At 36.4% G+C, this 24814-nt stretch overlaps 1 protein-coding gene across 3 annotated transcripts; it reads left to right on the forward strand.

Moving 5' to 3' along the window:
- On the forward strand, positions 1 to 23454 carry LOC100260604 (phosphatidylinositol 4-phosphate 5-kinase 9). Of its 3 annotated transcripts, none has more exons than XM_002265670.4 (9): positions 1 to 181; positions 1376 to 2769; positions 3557 to 3724; positions 6687 to 6852; positions 19407 to 19517; positions 19816 to 20003; positions 20941 to 21098; positions 22250 to 22418; positions 22789 to 23454. In XM_002265670.4, the coding sequence occupies exons 2-9, from the start codon at positions 1493 to 1495 to the stop codon at positions 23063 to 23065; spliced, it is 2514 nt and encodes an 837-aa protein (XP_002265706.1). In that variant the 5' UTR covers positions 1 to 181; positions 1376 to 1492; the 3' UTR covers positions 23066 to 23454. The 3 variants fall into 3 exon arrangements, with proteins under 3 accessions (XP_002265706.1, XP_019077150.1, XP_010653996.1); XM_010655694.3 differs by lacking the exon at positions 1 to 181 and adding an exon at positions 289 to 696; XM_019221605.2 differs by lacking the exon at positions 22789 to 23454 and having other exon boundaries at positions 12 to 181; positions 22140 to 22418.
- The last annotated feature ends 1360 nt before the right edge of the window (positions 23455 to 24814 follow it).

Below are 24814 nucleotides of genomic sequence, written 5' to 3' on the forward strand. Positions count from 1 at the left end.
AATCATAATTCAAATGATTGAACCACAATGGACAGGACCGTCTTTTGACACACCGCTCCTTGTGTAGAAGCCTATAAGTGTATATCTGAGTGATATTTGATTTTGCTTTTTGATTTTTCTGGTTTATGTCTGGCTAAGGGCGTTGCCACTGCGGATTCAATCAATTCCGTGGAATCAAAAGGTTGGATCAAAAGTCATTGAAGTTTCTCTTTGTATGAGAATTTTTGGCTGTTGAATTCATTGTTTGTATGGCTTTCTTTGAAGTTAATATCTGCGATGTTTGGTGTGTTTCTGGTGATTTGTCTGAGTTGCTTTTGAGTGCCGTTGCAGTTTCTGGGCATGGATGCGGAGGAAGTGTGGAAATTTTGGTGAATTAAAAAATTGGTGTTTCTTTTTGGAGTCAGGGGGAGAAAAGGAACTTAGAAAGTGGAAAAGTTTTTCTCGTTAAAGTAAAAACCTTTTAAGTAGGTTGTATACTGAAGGATGGAGGTTATCAGTCATTATTTTGTTTTGTTTTTTAAATTTCTTTGAGGGCTGAAATGGATGTTGTGGTTTTGGTGATGTAAGATAGAATATGGGTGCACGATCAAATTTAGTTGTTTGGGCATTTATTGAATTTAGTTGATGGGGCTTTGGAGATTTGACGGAGAATTTATTGTATTTGATGGTGGAAGGGTTGTCTATTCGCATGCCTAGGTTTTTATATTTCTTTTTCCAGACTTCTGAAATTTCTTTTTTCACACTACTCACTGTCTACTCCTCATTTTTATCTTTATTAGTTTCTTTCTATTTGATTATGGAGTTGGAATCTGTTCATAAATTGCCTTTTTCACAGACACTTAGAGAAAAAAGAAACGCATAGTGGGGTTTTCCAGTTTGTGAAATGTTTAGTTTCTCCACCATGGTTGTTTTTTTTTTTTTTGGTTGACGGGTGAAATTAGCGACGATATACAAGATAATTGTATAATAATTTGTTGTCTTTCCTTGAGATGATTGTCTTTTGATTTATGTTTTCCTGTTAATTTGGAATCATAATGGGGCCATCAATCATTCACGCTATATGATGTTTATTACCAGAAAAGGAAAAATTTTCCCCTCTCTATGAGTTGCTCTGGCTCTTAAGTTATCTGCACTGCTCTGATAAATTTCCCTTCTGGTGGTTACCATTTTTGTTGGTTAAATTTCAAACAAAAGTTCCAGTTATAGCTAGAGGTTAGATTACTGTCTCAATCTTGTTTTAGGAAGGCTTGTGGTCTGTGCTTGTATTGTCACTCTCTTGGATATTCTTCAGTTATGATGAATGTTTACTTGATGGCCTATGATTACCTGCCACTCATGAGATCAAATTCCCTGTTCTTTCTTTTCTCTTCAATAGATCAAAGAACAAGAGGTTTCTGGCGTTGCAGTGCCATTTTAAGAAGTTATTGCTGCTAATGAGAATTTTGGGGCACTTACTGTCTTGTAAGGAACTGTAACTTTTTGCACATTATGCATGTCTGGCCCTGTGGCCACTGGTGATGTTGTGGAAGGAGCAATTTCTCGGACAGAGAGAACAAAATCTCTTGATGCCATTACCTCCAATGGCAAAGACTACCAGTCCATCTTAACCAATGGGGAAGTTTTGCATGCATCTTCTGAAACTGTTGGGTTTAAATCTGGGAACCTCTTTCTTCCTAATGGTGAATGTTATTCTGGATCATTGCTCGGTAGCGTACCTGAAGGTCCAGGGAAGTATGTCTGGTCAGATGGTTGTGTATATGAGGGTGGATGGAGACGGGGGATGAGGAATGGAAATGGTAAAATTCGGTGGTCTTCTGGAGCCGCTTATGAGGGTGAATTTTCAGGTGGTTATATGCATGGTACAGGGACTTATATTGGACCTGACAATATGACCTATAATGGGCGCTGGAGGTTGAATCTCAAACATGGGTTGGGATATCAAAATTATCCTAATGGAGATGTCTTTGAAGGGTCTTGGATCCAGGGAACACCAGAAGGGCCTGGTAAGTATACCTGGGCCAATGGAAATGTTTATTTGGGAAATATGAAAGGAGGGAAAATGTCAGGGAAAGGAACTCTTACTTGGACAAATGGGGACTCATTTGAAGGAAGTTGGCTAAATGGAATGATGCATGGGTTTGGGGTATATACATGGAGTGATGGTGGCTACTATGTTGGAACTTGGACACGGGGTTTGAAGGATGGAAAGGGTGCATTTTATCCAAAAGGCAGTAGCCTTCCAGCTTTACAACAACTGTACATTAATGCCCTGAGAAAGCGAGGGCTGTTGCCAGATTTGAAAAAGCAGTTTAATGTCTCACATATTCATCGTGCATCATCAGTGGATATGGGAAACGTCAAGGTTGGTGGCAATCAGGTATCTCGTCGAGGTTCTTCTGATAAGCTTTCAAAAGGAAACCTGTTAAATTTGGATCAGTCTCGCAACAGAAATGTTGCCCTGGAAAGACGTTGGAGTCTTGAGGTATCTATCGAAAAAGTAATTGGACATGATTTGTCATTGGGCTTATCTGAGTCCGTCTCAGAAGGTGGAGAGAAAGAGAGTGTGAAAAATGCCCCAATTTTGGAACGAGAATATATGCAGGGTGTTTTAATTAGTGAGATGGTGTTAGATAATAGATTTTCACCATCATCTAGAAGTGCAAAACGGCGGCAGAAGAAACTTACAAAGGATGTAAAGAGGCCAGGTGAAGCAATCATTAAAGGTCACAGGAGCTATGATCTAATGCTCAGTTTGCAGCTTGGAATACGGTATACTCACTGTTTCTTCTCTGGTTATGTTCCTGTACTGAGATAATTATATTTTCCTAATTTAATACATCTTCTTATCTTTTCTTATTTGTTGCATCTTATGCAAGTATGTTGTATAGAATTATTAAGTATATTTTTTCTGCTTATTCTCTGAGTAAGATGCGTACCATGCTGTTCAGATTGGTAACTGAATGATCTTCTCAAAGCAGTTCATCTTGATGCACTTCCGAATTCTCATGTTTAAATTGTTGTAACAGGTTTACCTCAAATAATGCAAAGCATATAAAATATTAAATCTGACTGGTACTTGACAAGATTGGTTATGATTGGTGCAAAACTCTAGGGTTTTAAAATTCACTTTTGAAGTTAATATTAAGTTTCATTTAGGAATTGAACTCAAGAATTGAGTTTATGAAACTTCAATGTATATTTTTAGGTCAGAAGATTTTATATTTCTACTTGGATTGGACACTGTTGACTGTAGGTGGGTTTGTATTTGAAAGTTGGAAGAAGTCTTAAGATTGGCTCAGGTTTCTAGAGAGATTAATAAATGGGATGTTGAGTTATTAAGATAAAATGTTCCTTCCAAGTAAAGCTTAGGAGATAATCATGTCATGGCCAGATTTTACCTTTGTTGATTTGATTGCCTATAAAAAAGTAAATTCATTAACATTGCCCAAAAGACATAGGCCCACTTGTCATATCAAGGATGTAAATATATGCTGATCTTTATGTCTGTCATTATATTTTACTCATGATTGCTGAGTATGAAATTGAATGTGATCAGATATACTGTGGGGAAAATTACACCAATACAGAGGCGAGAGGTTCGTGCATCAGATTTTGGTCCCAGAGCCAGTTTTTGGATGAGCTTTCCAAAAGAAGGATCCCAATTGACACCTCCTCATCAATCAGAAGATTTTAAGTGGAAAGACTACTGCCCAATGGTTTTCAGGTTAGTTGTTCATATTAGGTTTTCTGCAGTGCATTTGATTTATTTTATGTAATTACTTGGCATAGTTGTGAAATTCATCATAGCTTGTTCCGGCTGCTCTTACACTTTGGAAATTATAACTGTGAACCATGACAGGGTGGCTTGCAAGTTTTCCTTTTACTTGTTTGCAGAGAAACCATGATTAAGGCAAGATTATTTGCTTGAGGTCATGGTCTTCTTTATGCAGGGTACAATGGATACTACACAATTAGAATTAGTCATTCAATTCATCAAAGCAACCAACTACTGAAGCTTATTGTCCATTTTTTAAAATTTTAAGCTTTTAAAGCAACAATGCTGTGTGATATATTGTAGGGGAAGGTTCTATGATGAATATTTAGAAAAATAAGCTTTTTAAAATCTTTTCCTGTTTTTGGAGGTTACAAATTCTAAACTGGCTTGTGTATACCTTTTCAAGTCTTGTGCAAATTAATAGCACTTTACTTCTGATGAAAGGTGGCTCTAAAATTCATGTTTGATATTGGGGAATGCCATAGACAGTGCTAATAATTTCAGGGTAGCATGGTCTTATTTGTTTCCTTTTAGCTGGGCCTAGTGTTTCATGGAACTAAATAAAGAAAAGGAAAAAAAAATGGATGGACCATCATTTTGTGGGGTAGCTTTGGAAAAGTTGAGGCTTTGACTCTTAGGGTATTTCTGGGATATTAAAATGTATTTGGACAAGGCTTGCATTTGGGTGAGTGTTACATGTTACATACCATATCACATCTTTCTTTGATTATTTTTTATTTTTTAATTCTATTTTTTACCAGGGTTCACTGCATATAGCTTATCTTCTTGTTTCTTAGTTGAAAAATCTTATTCATATATTTTTCTTAGCTAATATTGTAAACTTACAGCGCATAAAATAAATCAAGTGAAAGTATAAAAGATAAACGTTAGATTTAACAAACATTTTGTAAATAGATGCAATAGATTAGTAGTGTGTAATTAATATTATTGGACCAAGAAGTTCACAGCATATATTAATATTACAAATAAAACATGTGTACATAAATTTCCATAATTTCTTTTTGGTCAATAAAATATTATATTTCAAAATTACATTCAAGACATTGTTAAAAAATATATGAGACTCTGACCTGCTCCAAACCTCATTTGCAAAATACTTTTGGTTTTTGGATCCTATTTGTACATGGTTTTATGGGTAAAGTGTGAAATGTGTAATGGAAGAAAATTAACAAAGGTAGCCGCGAGGTCACCTTATGAATGAGGAATACGAATGAAAAAGATGAAAACAAGTACCAAATTGTAATACAAGTTTATAATATGCCTCCACCTGTTAGAAATATTTGTTCCTTTTAATGGAATTCTTAGCATTGGCCATATCAGGAGAAAGAGAAAATTCTCCCTAATTGGTGTTGACTGTGCAAGAGGTGGAGGATATAGTGGGCCACTTGTTGTTGCATTGTCTAGTCATATCCAAATTGTGGTATCTTCTTCAGATGGTAGAGATGAGTTGGCAGATCTCAAGGACTGCAAATTAGATGTCTTAAGGTTGGTGCGGTGGATTTATGGAGCATGGGAGATGTGTAGGGATGCTTTGGGAGGATAGGAATATCTTCATATTCAGGGGAAAGAAACACCAATGCCCAAACTGAAGCATATTTTTTTAGTAGCTTTTTCTTCCTTCTTTTCTTTCTTTTTGTTCTTTCTTGTCTTTTCTTTTCTTATCTTGTACCAAGTGTTAGAAGTAAAAGAAAGGGGGATTCTTTCTTGGATTTCTTGAGGCTATGGATTGTGTGGTTTAGAGGCTTTTTTCTTTGTAGCTTTCCTTTTTGTGGTGCTTCAAAAGTTTAAAATATGCTTCATGATTATGTGGGTTGTGCTGTCTTGTTCTGCTGATTTTATTAGGTTTTTATCATATCAAAATAGCAAGCCTACTTTTAGAACCTTAATTTTGCAAAACTTGTTAACCATAAGAACAAGGTAGCTTGGTTAGGTCATCATGATGGCTGTCATGCATTATGTTTACAAGCAATGTAGACCACTGAGGAAAGCCTTTGTTGGATTACTTTCTTCGGTTATTGCTGATGATTCTATTAAGAAAGGATTTGTGACCCACATGCTTAAACTTTTATAACTTCACGAGCTCTTAATTTTTCTTTTCAGGAAAAATGTATTCTCTTTAGTGTGGGAAGCTTGTAAGGATTGCCTATATTTGCCATGATATTCTTAGAGACTAAGGGTAGTTGGGATGGGAGGTCATTGATATGTTTATACTTTCCATGTCCTTAGTTGTCTCCTTAGCATTTCTTTGCCTATTAAAAAATAAGACACTTTTAGTGGAAAGAGCTAGTCAGGGTACAAATAGGAAAAAAATGGTTTTCTTCTTCTCTTTAGTTGTGCTCATTTGTGACTGAATCTACAATATTCTTATTGATTATTGGCGTACATGTTAAGCAGCCACTTTCCTCTTTGGAACTGCATATTTGGATCATTATTTCAGTTATACCACACAGGCTTCCTATTGCATTGAGGATGAAAACATCTGCTCACTTTGTTCTTTGTGGATTGCATCCATCTATCTTCCCAGTTCTGCTATTTTAGCAATTGCTTTGTGTACACTCTACTTGTTGCATTTACTGAGCTCGTTATCATGCATTGCTATTCTGTTGGAAAATAATTTAAAATTTTATTTTGTAAAAGGTCTTTATTTATTTGCTCTAAATGTTTTTATTATAATGCATTCTGATGTGCATACTTTCTTCTTTTCCAGTTGTACATGTAGCTGTTGGTTTTGGTTTTGTTTTGTTTTGTTTTTTATTTTTTTCCCTTCCTTCTTTCTAGCTGCATTAATTATGTCTTGATTTACCAAAATTTATAGAATTAAATTTTGTTAATTAATGTACTTAAGATGCACACCTTTCTGAAAACTCAAGTGCTTGATTACTGATTGAAGGAATTTAAGGGAGATGTTTAAGATTGATGCCGCTGACTACATGATGTCCATTTGCGGAAATGATGCTCTGAGGGAACTTTCTTCTCCTGGGAAAAGTGGTAGTGTTTTCTTCCTGTCTCAAGATGATCATTTCATGATTAAGACTCTTCGAAAATCTGAAGTGAAGGTGTGCCATCTCTATTGGATCTTGTGCATTTATATTTGCTAGTTATGGATAAATTACATTCTGCGAAGGATCTGTTTTTTAATTTTTTTTTTTTTAAATTTTGGTGAAGCTTGTTCACAAGAACATTTTTCACAGAGCTTGTGCACACGAGCTTTGCAGAAATTACATTCTGCAAAGAGGTTTTTCCCCCCTCTTTTTAAAAATTTTGGTGGAGCTTGTTCAGGAAGTCCTTTTTTTTCTTGGAAATTGACAAAAAGGGAAGTGTATTAATAAAGGTGCCCACAAAAAATGGGATGCAATCATGAACACACAATGCATATGAACTTATGAACCATGCCTAGAGAAAAGAAAGCACAAGACACCAAGACTTTGTGAAATCCATTGTGTAAACAAAATCCCACAAAGAAGAAGAAAGAGTGTAGCCCCCCATTGGACCACAAAAAAAAGGTCCTTAAGAAACAAATTTTCAACTCCAAACTAGTACGTTCCACCCTTGCCAATATCCTGTTTTTGTGCTTTTCCAGACAGTCAAGAACAGAAAAATGAATCAGCCTCTAGACCATCTTACGGTAAGCACCCACGAAGCTCCATGCCAGCTAAGCAATGCCATTCTAACCTAATGCAGGAGGACCCAAGACACCACTATTTACAATGATGAGAACATGATTGGTAGACTAAGAATTCTGCCTGCAGAGACGACACCTGTCAACCAGCTCTCATCTTCTTCTTGTGAGATTATCCATGGTGAGGGTTTTCTCCCATGCTCCTTCTCAAAAAAAAAAATCAGCCTTAGAATTTCATATTAGCTTGGATGGGAGGGTCACTGCATCTCTCATATCCAAAGAAAAATAATAGCATCTGACTAAAAATGGATCTTTACTGTTACTCCCCATACCAGCTTGTCTATAAAATCATTGGAGATGAAGAGGTGCTTACCACCTGCAAAAAGTAGGTTCACAAGAGCCAGCTTCTGGTTGGAAGAATTCCTTTTGATCCTTGGATTCCAACAATCCTCATCCCAGAAAACCAGGAAACTAATCTTTTAATGGACCTTATCCACACTAGAGTTGTTTCAAAACCCCACTGACCATTTCCCACTGAAAAATGCATTATTCAGATAAAAAAAAAAAAAAAAATCATCCTTCCCCTTTGTATATCAATTTTCCTAAAAGCTTCAGTTTGGACCCACAATGTATATCATGCACTCTAACACCCACCCTCCCTTGTGTGCAGTCACATAACCCCACATGGGGAGACACATAATCCTGTGGGCAAACAACCTCAATCAACCTCCATAGATGTGAAGAATGTTCTAGAAGATAGGTGATAGCATTTGTACCCTTTCTTTGTTGGAGAGAGTAGCCAATAAAGATACACTTAAGGGCTCTAGGATCTAGCTTGCTGCTGTTTTGGTCATAGATATGAACATATGAGATACACTCAAACACTTCAAGAGGGAGTTGGTTGAAACCATTGAAGTTAGTAAAAAATTGTGAGAGGACAATCATTGGGGATCAATGATCCTGGACCCTAAAAGGCATTCTATTTATCAAGTTTGCTACTGTTAGAACAACTTCCCCCCAATAGGACTTAGGCATTTTACCATGGAATGGTAGGGCTCTTGTGACTTCTAACAAATGCCTATTTTTTCTTTCTACAACCCCAATTTGTTGCGGGGTATTAATGCTAGAGGATTGATGGATAATACCTTTTTCTTAGAAAAAAGGTGATAGAACTTGATTAAAGTATTCCCTCCCTTTGTCAGACTTGACAGCTTTTATTCTCACTCCAAAATGATTTTTAATCATTTTGTGTAATATAGGGAACACATTGCTCACATCAAACTTATTTTTTAGCGAATAAAGCCAAGTAACCCTAGTGCAATCATTTATGAATGATACAAACCATTTGGGATGAGAAATATTTGGAATTCTTGAAGGACTCCATACATTAGTATGAATCAAAGTAAATGGATGAAATTTTTTTTTATCATTCAATGGAAATGAGGTTCAATGGTGTTTAGCCAACTCACAGACTTCACAATGGAATGCGCTGACATCTAAGTTTTCAAATAGGGGAGGAAACATTTTTTTTAGCAAAAGAAAGGGTTGGATATCTCAATCTTCACACAACCAAATTTAGCCCTTATTAGATGAAATGCTTTCGGAGAGGTAGGAGAGTTGTAATCCCTGTTTCCACAACAAGGTTTAAGAAGGTAGAGTCCCTCTTGTTCGTTAGTATGCCCTGTCATCTTTCTAGTAGCTTGGTCTTGAAATACATACTGAGTCTGAAAAAATGTTACACGACATTTTAAATCTTTAGTGATTTCATAGACAAATAAAAAATTAACAGATAATCTTAGGACGTGTAATACTAATTTTAATGATGGAATGAGTGACAAATTTATTGTGCCTTGACTAGCCACTGTGGCCAATGTACCATCAACAACTTTAATCTTCCTATTTCCAGGATATGGACTGTAGGAAGAGAACCGATGGGAAGAGTTTGTCATATGGTCAGTAGCACCTGAGTTAATGACCCTGACCCTTAGAAAACAGTTTTCTGAGGCACTAAAAGGATGGGAATCTGAGAACTTGAGTATGCAAGGGGGCACGAGGCACTAGGATTATCCAATGATGATGTAAAAAGGCTTCGAAGCCTATCTCTCTCTTCTTTCTTGAATCCGCCAATCTCAGGGATGTTTAATCATTCTGATAAGAGGATTGAGTTTTTGCTTGAAGCTTTCGAGATGTCTCTTTAGCATGCCTCGGTTTCTTACAGTAGCTGCACCACAAACCATCCTTATTAGTGAATGGTTTGTGAGTTTCTGCCTTCTCAAGTTCTGCCACATACCTGGTGGAATTATTCTGCACCCCAGGATCAATCATTGATGCTCCACATACCCTCTGGTTACTCACCTTAGAATATTCTAACATGGTTGAATGCAAAACAACTCGAGGTTGTTTTTCAAATCAAGCTGGTTCTTTGTTGTTGGCAGGAAAACACTAGCAGTTGCAAAACTTCTTGAACCCAAACGGTTATTCAGAAAAAACATCTAAAGCTCTAGTACCATGTAGAACTAACAATTTTCCTAAAAGCTTAAGTTTGTAGGATTTAAGCCTATAATGTATATCATGCACTCTACCACCCCTTTTAATTGCCTTCCATAAGCTGAATCAAGAGCTTCTCTAGCACCAACCCTCTTCCATTTCCCCATATTTTCCCATGATTAATTTTCTCCAAGGTTTGTCATGCTTTTCTGTGAATCTCCAAAGCCATGTACTAAGTAATGCTTTATTGAGAGGCCCTAGTCTCCTAATCCTAGATCCCCACAAGATTTTTTAAAACAAACAACAGGACCACCTAACTCAATGAATCTTCTTGTCCAAGTGACCTCCAGATGGCAGAATATCCCTTTTTATCCATTCTATTCTCTTCTCACCTTTCTAGGGATTCCAAGGCTGACAAAAAGTAAATTGGTAAGCTAGAAAGGTACTCCTCAAAATCGTAAGTCTCTTTTTTGAAAGATATTGTCATTTTCAAGAAAAAACCTTCTTTTGAATATTTCCATAATTGAATCCCTCATTGAATAAGACTTAAAAAAACACCCAAAGAAAAACCTGGATGAATTTTAAGTTTGAACTATATAAATATAACTCTAGGCTTTCTTTGTACAAGGATGGGACCTTTTTTTCCCTTACCCTCTTTCAGCTTCATATAGTGAGGTAGACATGCTTGAACACTATTTGCATGCTTGACATGGGACATGAATCCTTTTTTTTTTTTTTTTTTTTTGATAGGAAACGACAAATGGATATATTGATAGAAAAAAGAAGTACAAGAGAAGGATGATGAATCCTCCCACCAAAGAAAACTAAACTACAATAATACAAAAACGGGAAAATACAAAGAAAAAACGAACAAACTCTCTAGATTAGACCAATCCATTGGAATTACACACCGCTAGTCAATCAAGTTGTAACACGTTAAGGGAAATCCCCTTAAAAACCTTGGAACAAAAAGCCCAAAGAAAAACAAGGAAATGAATAGAGTCCCAAAGATTCTCTGAATTCCTTGCTTTATCCCAAAAAATCCTCGCATTTCTTTCCCACCACACAATCCAAATTAAATCAATGCATGCAGCTTACCACAAAACTATCCCTCTCTTAGATAAACTGAAACCATTATAATTGATGGACAACATGTCGGAAATGCTCCTCAAGGGAACCCAATCTGTCTTGGCTAACTGAAATAATTTGTGCCACAACCCCATCGTCAAAGAATAATGAAGGAAAAGATGATCTGTTGATTCTCCATGCTTCATGCACAGTTTACAAATATCAGAACTAAGAGCTTTGTAGGGTCTCCTCAATTGTTACAAGTCATTAGTATTTACCTTCTTATGTGCCACTAACCAGACAAAGGACTTGACTTTGAAAGGAACTTGAGAATTTCAAACGAACTTAGTAGAGAAAACTGAAGTAGAACAAGAAAATTGGGATAAGGCAAGAAAGAAAGATTTGACTGTAAAAAGCCCTGAAGAAGATAAAGACCAGGATCTCGCATCTAAACCCGAAGGTAAAAAATGCAAACCATCAAGTGACCGCATGAGGCTTTCTAAATCTTCTATCTCAGAATCGGAAAGGTTACGATGGAAATTAAAGTTCCAAGAAAAGGAACGAGTAGAACCGAGAATTGAAGAAATAGGAATATTTTTATCCGTGACTACTCTAAATAGTTTTGGATATTGGGATCCCAAAGGTGGGTCCCCCCACCAAAAGTCTTCTCAGAACCGAATTCTTTCCCTATCTCCTACCACAAACCGAGTAAACTTGGAAAACTCCTGAAAGACTTGTACAATAGCCTTCCAAGGATAACGATGTGACCATCTGACTATAGTGTTGGCATCCCAACCATTAGAGTGTGATCCATAAATGCTTAAAATAACCTGATGCTATAGAGTTGAACCTTCTCTAGGGTACGTCCACAACCATTTCCCTAAGAGAATGAGATTCCTTAGAGAAATCTTCCCAAATCCCAATCCCCCTTTTGCCTTTGGATTACACACTACATCCCAACTAACAATATGATCTCTTTTACCTTCCCTAACCCCTGACCATAAAAAATCCCTTTGCAATCTCTCAATTTTTGCAGCCACTAAAGCGGGTATCTTAAACAAGGAAATGAAGTAGCAAGGCATGTGGGTGAGGCAAGATTGGATAAGGGTTATCCTACCTCCAAAAGATAAATAAGCCTTTTGCTACCCATCTAATCTTCTCGAGATCCTCTCAATCACTGGATCCCAAAAGCCACAAGCCTTGGGATTCATTCCCAAAGGAAGACCCAGGTAGAGTATAAACCACCCAGAAGCCTTGCAATCAAGCAACTCGGCCAACCTAAAAAGATGATTTTGTTCAAGATTGATGCCATAAATATTACTCTTCTCAAGGTTAACCTTAAGCCCAGAAATATGGCCAAACACTAGCAATAAATTATTGAGAGTCTGCAATTCTTCCTCACTAGTGTTAGAAAAGAAAACGGTATCATCTGCAAATTGCAGATGAGACACCCTTGTTCTGTTCCTACCCACCCTGAAACCCTCCAACAAATTTCTTTCCTCTACTCTCAATAACATCCTGCTCAGTACATCTGCGACTAAAGTAAACAAAAAATGGGATAAAGGGTTGCCTTGTCTTAAGCCTCTAGAAGCCTTGATCCACCCTTTACCGTTTCTATTCACTAAGACTGCATAAGATACCGTAGACAAACAACCTCTCATCCATTTCCTTCATCTAGGACTAAACCCCTTCTTCTCCAACACATTATCCAAAAAATCTCAACTCACATGGTCGTAATTCTTTTCAAAGTCAATTTTGAATATGACTCATTTCTCCCCTGATCGTCTTTTCTCATTCACTATCTCATTGGCTATGAGAACTGCATCCAAAATTTGTTTTCTTTAAACAAAAGCGCCTTGAGTAGAATGGATAGTTTCGTGTAGTACCCCTCTTAGACGCCTTGATAGCACTTTGGCTATTATCTTGTAAAGACTAGTGATCAAGCTAATAAGTCTAAAGTTTGAGATTTTCTTTGTCATGCTTTTTTTGGGCAATAGAACTATGAAGGAGGCATTAGTGCTTTGATTGATAATCCCACTCCGGTGAAACTCAACAAACACTCTCACTAAATCTTCCTTGATCACATCCCAACAATCTTGAAACAGTGCAATGGTAAAGCAATCAGGCCCCGGCGTCTTATCCCTATCCAACTGAAAAATGGCCTTAGAAATCTCTTCTTCAGTAAAAGATGCACTCTTTTCAGATATAGGTCTAAACCTTCAACTCTCCAAGACTCTCCAGTAGGACTCGCGTAGAGCTTTTCAAAGTAAAGTAAAATCTCCTCTGTGATGCTCTCGGAGTTATTCAACACTAAGCCTCTTTGCCTTTTCACAATTATTGGATCTTATTAGTTATTGCCTAAATTATAACAACTTGCTCCCTTCCATATAGATATTGTTTGTTTTAGTCCCAATGGACCCTTACAACTTTAAAACGTGTCTACATGGTTAAGTGGAGTTCATACATATATAGTATCAAGAATAGTTTCCTTTATTTGATTTGAAGAATAAGTTCTTGACACTATATATGTGGCGAATTTCTCTTTATCATGTAGACATGTTTTAAAGTCATGAAATCTTATTGGGACTAAAGTAGATAATATCTAGACAAGAAGAAGTGAGTAGTTTTGAAATGGTACCAAAGTCAATCCTTGACCTCCATGCGAGCCTTTTTTATCTAGTCCTGTAAAGAATGTTTGTCCGTTTAAGTGGCGCCGAGTCCTGTAGGATACAATGGGGACATTGTGTTTACATGGGAGTGATTGTGATATCTCACATTGGTTAGGGGAAAATATTCATGGAATTATATATATAATGAATTCCTTTTAACCATATAGAAGTGTTTTAAAGCCGTGAGGGTTTATTGGGTTAAAAACTAACAATATTTACATGGAAGGGAGTGAGACGTTAAAAATGGTATCAGAGTTGATCCTCAACCCTAATGTGAGCCTTTGTTTGTTTAGGCTTGCAAAGCATAGAACACAATGAGGGTGTTATTTCTACATGAGGGGGTGATTGTAATATCCTACATCGAATGGAGGAATAAGTTTCCGACACTATATATGTGGTGAACTTCTCTTAATCAAGTAAATTTGTTTGAAAATCATGAGGGCCCATTGGGCCTAGAATGGGCAATATCTACATGGGAGTGAGCTGTTTGTTATTGTAGAGAATGGGAATATAGACATCATAGATCCTTGCTTGCATACACATCCAATTTTATTGTAAAGAAATGAGGATCTTATTGTAGAAAATGGGAAACATGGGGTAATTTTCTTCAAATAATTGTCATAGTTGGTGTATGAAAAAACCTCCTGAAGCAAAATAATGAGGCAAATGGTAGGGATGGCGCTTTTATGTTAGTGTGAATTAAATAGTTTACCACCTCTTGAATTTGTCTTAGAAGGACTATAGCAACATGGCTACCTAGAGTGATGGTGTGTCCTTTATCTTGGAACTAATCTTGGTTATTTGTGAATCCTCTAGAAAATCATTGTGGCTTACTTCTTTGGACAAATTTAGGAGAACATTTCTAGAATGTTAAAATAGATACATATTTAGATTTTGTTTACGATTATGAATGCTAGCTGTAATGCTGCTAGTTTCTTTCTGAATGAAAACCTTAAGAAATATAATTTGAAATGTTGATCATAGTTCTTAACTTTCTCAAAATTTCTTAAATAATTGGTTAAATCCAACTCTACAGGGCTTGAAATTTGACCTTTTGTCAAAGTTTAAACCTATTATAATTTTTGCCTACTTTTCTCATTTTGGCTTTAAATTTCCATAAAATTTTACTAGTCACAGTTGGAGGCTTGACTCATGCGGTAAAGGGTTGGGGAGGGTTGTGAGAGGTTCCAAGTTCAAGTCTGAATGGGGACAAACACTTACCTATAAAAAAACTGATGGCCACTCAGTGCAAAATAAGAGTTTTGAACCTTGGCAAATAGATAAAGGGAGGGTGAGTATGAAAAGATGCATAATGCAGTGTGACTTTACATAAATTTTGGGTGATGCAGAAATGGCACATCATCTCCACTCAACTATGACACACACCTGCCAAAAAGTGGGGATAAATAAAGAGTTTATCTTGTTAGATGCTGCACAAAATTAACTTCTGTTTGTTCCTTGAATGTACTTTTGATCACAAAGTTGGAATTTCTTTAAGGAATTGCTAATGTTGAGTGTTAATTTTAATATTAACTACTGTTACTAAATGTTGAGTGTGAAGCAGTAATTTAAAAGGCTTATAGGACTGAATGAATGAGTCTTGTGACTGAGAGCAAGGCTTAAGGACTTTGTCTTAAGATGCAAATTTAGACATTGAGGATTGCTTCATGTTAGAGGAGCTTGCTTATGTTTATAAAAGCAGAGGTTATGTTTAAAGCAAAGAGGGTGGGCCACTTCTATTCTGTTAGAATTGAAGGTGTAACATGCCTTTAATTTCAATTGGATATGAATGGATGTCAATGAGGGTTAAGGATCTTCTAAGTTGGGAACATATGGCAAGACTTAAAGAGGACTAGCTTGTTGCAACTAGAATACACAATGTTTTGAGAGTTAGGGGTGGGGAAGTACCATACCGGACTTTTGGTGTTCACTACATTTCAATTTTTAATGATAGTGTTGGAGTTTGCATTGCCCTATGATTCTTTGCCTTGTCCTATTGTCAACATTAGTGGACAAATCACATGAAATGGGACCTTTGTGCTTTTGTTAATAAAACATGTAAATAAATTATTAGCTCCCAATTTTCTTGAATTTGCCTACCTTGGCAATAAAGAAACTAAATACAGAAGAAAGAATAAACCTACAAATTGGGATTAATTCATTTTTCTCAAAGTTTACTTCCTTATCGGAGATGGCTTCAAACCACACAAGTAACCAACTTAAATTAACCATTTGAGCTTGCAGATCCACACAAAAGACAAGAGTATGGTCAGAAAACAATAGATGGGATACCTCCACCCTCTCACAAACTCTATTGTTGGATTCTATAACGCTGGATCCTAGGACCACACAGGGATTGGAAGATTAGTGCACCACTTCCACCGAATGTCTATAGGGATCCATGATAGTGTCATTTTGGGCTTTGCCTTTTCCACCCTTGTAGCAACTACTGAGGGTACAAATGTTATTCATGGGTAACTTATATCGTGGAAATTTTAAAAGAGTTTGATAATATTTCAATTGTAAACTGGTTGAAATTTGTGATCTTCCTAAATCTCCTTAACGATGGTATGAAGTATCCCTTATTTCTTTTTGCTGTATTAGGTTACAGAAAAAATAGCAGTAAGAAAATGTGTGAAAAACAACTAATTTGATTAAGTAATTCGCTCGGGGGAGGGGAGGGGAGGGGAGGGGAAGGGAGGGGGGGGGGGGGGAGGGCTTGGGTGTTAAAATATTTTTAAAAAATAATCAATTGATAGCAAAGTAACATAAAAATGAGAAGTAAGGCAACAATTTAAAAAATAAAAAATAAAAAAAAAAAAAAAAATTAAGGGGATTGAGAAAAAAATGTGCAAACTCTTTTATAGTGGTTTAGTAATCCATCCACATCCACTCTCCTCAACCTCTTAATCAAGTGAGGGTTTCTCTATCAAGACTTCCAACTCAAGCCGTCAAGCTTTATAATTGGATTCATGGTTGGAGCACTTACAATCCTTTTAAATTTTTCCACCTACTTGAAGTCTTTCTCTCACAACGAGTAAATAAGAAAGTTTTAATGCTTCCAATCCTAGAGACAAGTTTAGCTCACAATACAAAAGAAACTAGGATGAATTTGAAAGGTGCACTAATAGAATTTGCAAGTGGAAAATCAATGCACTTAGATGAAGAGCTTTGAATGAGAGAAAATGTTTTTCTAATTGAATGCAATTGTTCTCTTATCAGTAAATGTTCTAACATTCTTTAATTTATAGGTTTCTAGCTAGGGAACCTAAAAAGCCATAAAAGACCCTCGACTAGTCAAGCATCAATTCGGTCAATTTACTAGCAGTTGGACATTAAATGCTTTAAAGGTGATTGTTGAGGTTTTTGAGCTCAATGTGCAACTGGTCCTCGACAAGCCTTAGACCAGCCCTTAATCGACTCTAGACTTGTACTTCATCAACCCTAAATCGGTCCTCGATTGGCTTTTGACCGGTCGAGGCTATGCCTCAATTGGCTGCACCCTAACTACTAGAAGAGAGAAAAACTAATGAGTACCCTTGACCGACGCTCAATCGGTCGAGTCCAACTAGTTGAGTGAATTCTCATCCGATTCAATCGGTTCTTGACCCCCTCAATTGGTTACATTGAAAAGTGCTTAAACTGACCCAGTTTGATGTTTGGAACTTCTAGTAACTTGTGTAAACCTTCTTAAAATCTTTTAAGACGAGTTGGAAAAGACAGTACATCTCCAAAGGGGGGAGGATCACTCTCATAAAAAGCACCTTAGCTAGCATGCCAATTTACCAAATGTTTATTTTCCGAATGCCCAAGTCTGTTGCTAAAAGAGTGGAGAAAACCCAAAGAGATTTCCTATGGGGGGGAGGAAACTTGGAGGGAAAAGTTCACTTAGTTAAATGGGATGCGGTCTATACAGAAAAACACAAGAGAGGGCTAGGTTTAAGGAGAATAGCCACTCTGAATAGAGCCTTGCTGGGCAAGTGGATTTGGAGGTTTGCTTGTGAAAAGGATAACCTTTGGAAACAAGTGATCACTACGAAATATGGGCAAGAGGATTATGGTTGGAGGTAAAAGAAGGCTAGTGGGGCGGCTGGAGTAGGGGTCTGGAAGGAGATTATGAAAGAATCTGAATGGTGCTGGGAAAATTTGGCTTTTCTAGTTGGGAAGGGTTCCAAAATCAAATTTTGGAAAGATAGTTGGTGCACTGACACTCCGTTGTCCCAATGCTTCAATCATCTTTTTGTCCTTGCCGCGCATAAGGATGCTACGATTGAGGAGATGTGGGACCAAGAGACGGGCCAAGGAGATTGGAATCTTGTTTTTGTGAGGGACTTCAATGATTGGGAGTTGGACATGGTTGGAGCATGATTCAGTCATGTGGAGGCAGGGAAGAAATGGTCTTTTCAGGGTCAAAGAAGCTTACAGACTACTAGACAAGCCTAATGCCACAGTTTTTCCCGCAAGAAGAATATGGGTGGATAGGGTGCCAACTAAAGTCTGTTTTTTTGCTTGGGAGGCTATGTGGGAGAAGGTGCTCACTCTGGACAGACTCCAGATAAGAGGGATGCAACTCCCAAATTGTTGTTTTTTGTGTGGTTGTGAAGAAGAGAATGTAAATCATATTCTTTTACACTGTATAGTGACTAGAGCCCTATGGGATATTATTTTTGGGTTGATAGATGTTAAGTGGGTCCTTCTAGAAACTGTAAAGGAGACTTTAATCTCTTGGAGGGGTTCATTTGTAGGGAAGAAAAGGAAAAAGATTTGGAAATCCATTCCGTTATGTATTTTTTGGACGGTTTGGAAGAAGAGGAATAGGTTAGCCTTTAGGGGGCGTGCGTTGAATATTCAGAAGTTAAAGACTACTTTTGTCTGTAACTTGTGGAATTGGGCCAAAGTGTATTTAGGTGAGGAGTCTTTCTCCCTTATAGGATTTTTGGAGTGGATAGCTTCCACTTAAGGGGAGGTAGTTCTTTTTGGTCCTTTTTCTCTTTTTGAGGCTGTAGCCGTCTTGTATACTCCCTGTATGCTTTGTGGCGTTAGCCTTTTCTAATGCATATCTTGTTTACTTATCAAAAAAAAAAAAAAAAAAATCTTTTAAGACGAGTTTAGAAAGAATTTGACTCGAAGTTTTGAATTAAAGCAAAGATTCATTCATTTCTTTGATAAAAATAATGTTTTAAGCTTAAGTGAGGATGAAAAATCAACTTTTAAGTGCATGAAAAATAATTTAGACATAAGCGCACCAATAAATACCATCTTTCAAATTGTCCTAGGTCACTTCAAGTCTTCAAGAGTTCCAAGACTTCATGGTATTGACTTTCCTCCATAGTTGCTTAAAATTTCTTTGGTTTTTCACTTTTAAACCTGGAAACTTCACTTGATTTAAATCATTAGTAGACTTTACCTTGTTTTGTAATCATCAAACCTGACTAGGAGAACCCTTGGGCTAACAATATGTTTTTCCATTGTAAATATTGACTTCAATTCATGATGAAAATACTTGAAGTGGCCTAATTTTACAAGGCAATTAACTTCAATTGTTGCCCTTGCTTGTTTGATGTTCTTGTTAATCTTGGACAAGTGTGATTTTCAACATTAATTTTAGTTTATTAGTTTCTTTTGTTCTTCTCAATGAACTATGTAGCATTAGAGCATGAAATATTTTTTACTAGAACTGAAGTTTATCTAATTTTTATTTCCTTCTTTTCCTTTTTTTGGGTTAAAAGATTGAAGTTCTCTAGTCATCGAAGTTGTGTTTTTATAGGTTCTTTTGCGAATGCTTCCAAACTATCATCATCATGTGCGGTCCCATGAGAACACACTCATAACAAAATTTTTTGGTCTTCACAGGATCAAACCTTCAAGTGGGCAAAAGGTAATCAAATTAATGAATTAATTATTTCTAATATTGCAGTTCTTTTTCAATCTAGAATGATGCCTAGTTCTGGATCTTTAAAGTTACTAAAATTTCGGAAGTCAATAAACCCATATCAATGAGCTGAGTATATTAAGACTTACCTTAACAGTATTGTTTTCTTGAAACCCACTGTTGAGAACATGGCGCTTTTTATATATTCTTGTTGGCTTATCCAAAAAAACAAAACTACTGTTGAGCATATGATTGCATATATGTACAATGAACTAATTTTTGTAAACTATGTCCTACTTTGCAGTTTCGCTTTGTAGTAATGGGAAACATGTTCTGCACAGAATTACGAATCCATAGGAGATTTGATTTGAAAGGTTCCTCCTTAGGGCGTTCTGCAGACAAGGTTGAAATTGATGAGAACACAACACTGAAAGATCTGGATCTAAATTACCGCTTTTATTTGGAACCTTCTTGGCGTGATGCTCTATTGATGTAAGTCACAGTTGATAAGCTGTTATCTCGTTGCCATTTACATATTTTCTGAAGTTCACATATCATTTATCCATCAATCATGAAGGTGCAATGCCAAAAAAAAATGCTAAAAGGAGATATGACAATCACTAAAACTTAGAAATATATTGTTATGTCTAGGAACAGTTAACCAAACCTTTTATCTGAAAACACTGTCAATTTTTATAATAAATTGAGTTTACGAGACAAACGTGAAATTCTAGAGAAAGCAACACTCAATGATTTGGATATCAAGAAGATTTTATTTTATTTTCATTTGCATATTTTCAAAAATATTAGTTCTTGAATCAAATTTCAAAAGATTGGTTCTTGAACCAAATTTCAAATGGGAAATTATTGATGAACTTTTTCAGGAATGTATCACACAACTGTAAAGAACAAGTGTTCATTGAGCTGCATGAAGGTGGTATACAAGTGATGCATTTTTCATCTAAGTTCTATGTCCAGTTACCGATTATGAATTTTTTTTAAACCGTTTTGAAAATGTCTTTCAATTTCAATTTCGTTAGTTCTGTAACACCTGAGTCCTTTGTCTAAAATTCCCTCACTAATGTCACCAAAATGGTTAAAAAGAAAAAGAAGGGAAAGATAGAGGGCTGTCTTTTCTTGAGATCCTTACTAATTTTATTTTAAGAAAGTGTAATAAAAAATTATATGTTTCAGAAGGGGAAGAAATGATTTATTTTGAGTCCTATGAGAACAAAGTGAGTGATTTCATTTTTAGGTGATTTCCAAAGCCCTAATTCCTTGTCAGTTTTAGCTTTAATCTCCATGATTTATATTTCAATAAATTTTTTAGCATAGTTTGGCTGCAAGTGAATGTCAGGTATGTAGTCTCTTTTCTTGCATATCAATGCTCCTGTCATTGGTTATAGTTTCCTTGTATATCTTTATGCAGGCAGATTGAGATTGACAGTAAATTTTTGGAAGCACAGCACATTATGGATTATAGCCTTTTACTGGGTGTGCATTATCGAGCCCCCCAACATCTGCGGTCTCTCATGTCTTACAATCGAAGTATAGGAGCTGATGGATTGGGAATTCTTGCAGAAGAAGGTGGGTTTCATATCCAATATCTGATGTTCTGTTTGTTTGATTCATATGGGCATGCATCACTTGCTTGATGGTAAAGTTAATAAAAGAAATTCGAGGAATGTAAATAACTTAAGTTGCAGGTGCCTTTTTGTGCTTGAGAATTATATGCAATAGGAGGAAGAATAAAATATAGTGGATACTGAAAGGAAATGATAGTTTTATTGGAGACTCGTCTCAGGGTCTCTAAATATATGATTACATGTTGAGGAGACCAAAAATGACAACTGATTCCTCCTTTAGCTATCATTTTAATCAACAATGCTTTCATAACAAGCTTGTCACAAAAATGATTTTTGGTAATATTTTAGTGTATTAGAATTCATAAGCAGTGAGTTATTATCTAAAAACTGCCATCTTTAACCGCATTGGAACTGATGAGCAGTTACTTGAAAATTGTGGAACTCTCTCATGGTGACTTGTGGTGTACAGCTGTCTCCGTTTATTGGCTTTCCTTGAATGACATTTCTGCCAATACTTTTATCAGCCTTATATTTTGAAGGTACTAAATATAACTATGAAAAGAGGAAAACTGAGATAGAAGAAACCTTCCTGCTGCTACTGTAGCAGCAGTATGTATAAGAGCCAAGATTTATTTCTATGCAAAGAAAACAAGTATTCCTTTTAATGTATACTCAAGAAGGCCTACCAGGCTGCAATTTTCAGGGTTGTTCAAAATGCAGGATTGTGGAGGCTGATTTTCAGTACCTGGTCAAAGGTTTTGAACCTCTAATTGAACAGTTCGAGTTGCAGTTATTGTAGATATGGAATTAAGCAGTGAATGTTGAACCATTACCTGGTTCGGATGAGTTTTATCATTGAAGTAAAAAATGCCATTTCTCATTTTTGTTTAGCTGTGCTCTTCCAGTTTTTGGTGGTTGTCTACTTGCAATGCGTTTGAATTGATGGATTATGATTGAAACCATGCATTGATGATGGATCCAAACCCTTGGGCTGGGCATGTCTCTGGAATCTAATCTGATCCCATTTTTTGCCTGTCTACAGCATTTGCATAGTTGCATTGTCCTGCAGGGCATGAACTGATTTCAGTATTTCATCATCCAGTGGGACAAGAACTGATTTCAAAATTTTGTTGGTGATGATTCAAACCACAGATTCTATAGAGGATGATATCTCTAGCTATCCAGAAGGCCTTGTCTTGGTGCCTCGTGGAAGTGATGACGGTAGTGTTGTTGTGGGCCCTCACATCAGAGGTAGCCGATTGAGAGCATCATCTGCTGCTGGTGGTGAGGAAGTGGATCTCCTTCTTCCTGGAACAGCAAGGTTTGATTTCTTTGGCAAATGTGTAGTGTCCTAAAAGCTCTTCTGAAAGCTTGCTTGAACTTGATGCCAATTGCCATTTGAATTTCAGTTAACAGAACGAGTTTCTTATCAGTTTTTCTAGACAAATGACAAAGTGATACATTAAAATTTTACCTGACCCTCAGAGAGATGAAAATTTCTGGAAAGAATTAAAGGTGAAAGCTCATACATATAAAATAAAAAAAAGATCAGTGCGCTTAATTTAGAAAACAATCTATCTTTAAAGGAACTAGAAATATTCATGTTGTGTGAGTAGAAGGTGAGATGGCAAAAACATTCTTGTTTTCTTTCAATATCTGAATTCTAATTTTCTTTTTGACCTCTTAAGCAGACTCCAAATCCAGCTTGGTGTGAATATGCCAGCAAGGGCAGAAAAGATTACAGGGATACAGGAAGTAGAGACACTTCACGAAACATACGATGTTGTTCTTTACCTGGGTATTATTGACATATTGCAAGAGTACAACATGGGTAAGAAGATTGAACATGCATACAAATCTCTTCAATTTGATTCCTTGTCCATCTCTGCGGTTGACCCTACATTCTACTCCAAGCGCTTCTTGGAATTCATTCAGAAGGTCTTCCCTCCAAATGAGGTAACAAGTTGAAAGGCCTTGGATCCAGTATGTCCACGCCTGTAATGAGAGTTCCGCCCTAGTGGGAGGCTGCTTGCAGAGTTAACAAGAACATTCGTTTCTTGGGGCCGGCCATATGAACTCATGTATTAGAATTAAAGATTGGGAGAAGGGGCTAAAGTGTTGCATATTGTGAGTAGGCAAAGCTAAATCATCTCTTCCAAGCCCATCCTAAAGGCTTAGTTGATAATGATGTTAAAAAATTTTATTTCCATGTTATTGTCATTTTTTTTTTTTTTTTTGCATTATGTTTGGAGTTTGATTCAGGTTGTGTTATTTCTTCAGCTATTTGTATTCTTTTCAACTCCTAATGAGCTTCAGTGAGGGGAATGTATGATTTGAGGTTCTTAGACTTTCGGATATGCTTTCTGGTCATCCTATAGTTCTTCCTTCTACAAAGAACCTCTGTGCAGCGTGAGTGGACCAAGTTTCTCAGGTTCTTAATTAGGAGTAAAACATGGACACCTAGAGAGATGCCTTTATATTTGGTGCAAAACGTACCTGCTTGTGGCGTAGATGGTATAGTTACAATTAACAGTGGTTGGGTTGTAAAGGATGCCATTGATTTTTGCAGGTGACGAGTGAAAAATTAAAATATCTTATTGGTCGTAGGACTCGAACACGTTCCCCTTCCTTGCGACCGTAAAACCCAGGTCGTTGGAAAGTGTGTAACATAGCAAAACCGTGAGACGTGGGACCGCAGGTTTGAAATCTATTTTCCCCTCTTGCATGTTTCCGTCTGTTATTAGTCCTGACCGATTTCAGGGATTCACTTTCAATGCTTAATTACGATTAAAATATATATTTTGTTTCATAATAACTTTGGATGCTCTCTAACAAAGGATGCTCACTTGGCGGGTGAAGATTTTTTTTATTTGTTTTTTTTATTATTATTAATGAAATGACTAAAAAAATTAGGATTTTGGTGTAAAAACAAGATTGAAAAACTTGTTTGAAAGATAGAAAAGAAAGCATTAAAAGACCCAAGAAAAAAGTCATTATTCTAATCTAGTTCCTAAGGTCTCAAAATCAACATTTAAACCGGAATCTGCAAGTCCTTTTGCGAAGGTGAAGGTAGGAGATTTGAGGTGAAAAAGACAGTTGTGCTTGTTGGTATAAGTCTTATGGGATTTAGTGTTTTGTGAGAAAAGACCATATAAGCGTTTGTTGGTATTAGTTTTGTTTGCTTAATTTAGAAAACATGACATCTTTAATGGAATTTGAAAGATTCCTGAAGCACAAGAGAACACTAGATGGCAAAAACACTCTTGTGCAATTTGTAGTCTACTTTCAATACTTGAATTCTAAAAGGAAACACAGATGCTTCATGAAGCATACAATGTTGTTCTTTACCTAGGTATGTTGCTAACAATAAGCTCAGCGAATCAAGACCTATATTAGATTCAATTAGGAAACGTTATCAAACTTGGGAATCCCTTACCAGTCTTGTTTCAACTAGACTTGCTTTCATCTCTCACGAGCAAGAAAAGTAAGATGTGGAAATTAAATTATTTGTTCATGTTCCAAATTAAATATGTAAAAAAAAATTTCTACCAGAGAAAAAAAAAAAAAAAAAAACTGTTATTTTCTTCCCATTTCCATTTCCATCATGCATGATGAGAAACACATAGCACAAAAGATTTTTCAGGTTTATCCTGCTGAAGTTGCGCCCATATTCATTAGAAATAATGCTGTATAATTGATTGAGACTTGAAAGTACAA

The sequence above is a fragment of the Vitis vinifera genome, chromosome 8 (assembly GCF_030704535.1).
Source record: "Vitis vinifera cultivar Pinot Noir 40024 chromosome 8, ASM3070453v1".
In the NCBI taxonomy this organism is placed as follows: Eukaryota; Viridiplantae; Streptophyta; class Magnoliopsida; order Vitales; family Vitaceae; genus Vitis; species Vitis vinifera.

Coding starts and splice junctions, on each gene's coding strand:
- LOC100260604 (XM_002265670.4), top strand. CDS start 1,493: ATGTCTGGCCCTGTGGCCACTGGTGATGTTGTGGAAGGAGCAATTTCT. Junction 2,770..3,556: donor AGTTTGCAGCTTGGAATACG/GTATACTCACTG, acceptor GAATGTGATCAG/ATATACTGTGGGGAAAATTA. Junction 3,725..6,686: donor TACTGCCCAATGGTTTTCAG/GTTAGTTGTTCA, acceptor TACTGATTGAAG/GAATTTAAGGGAGATGTTTA.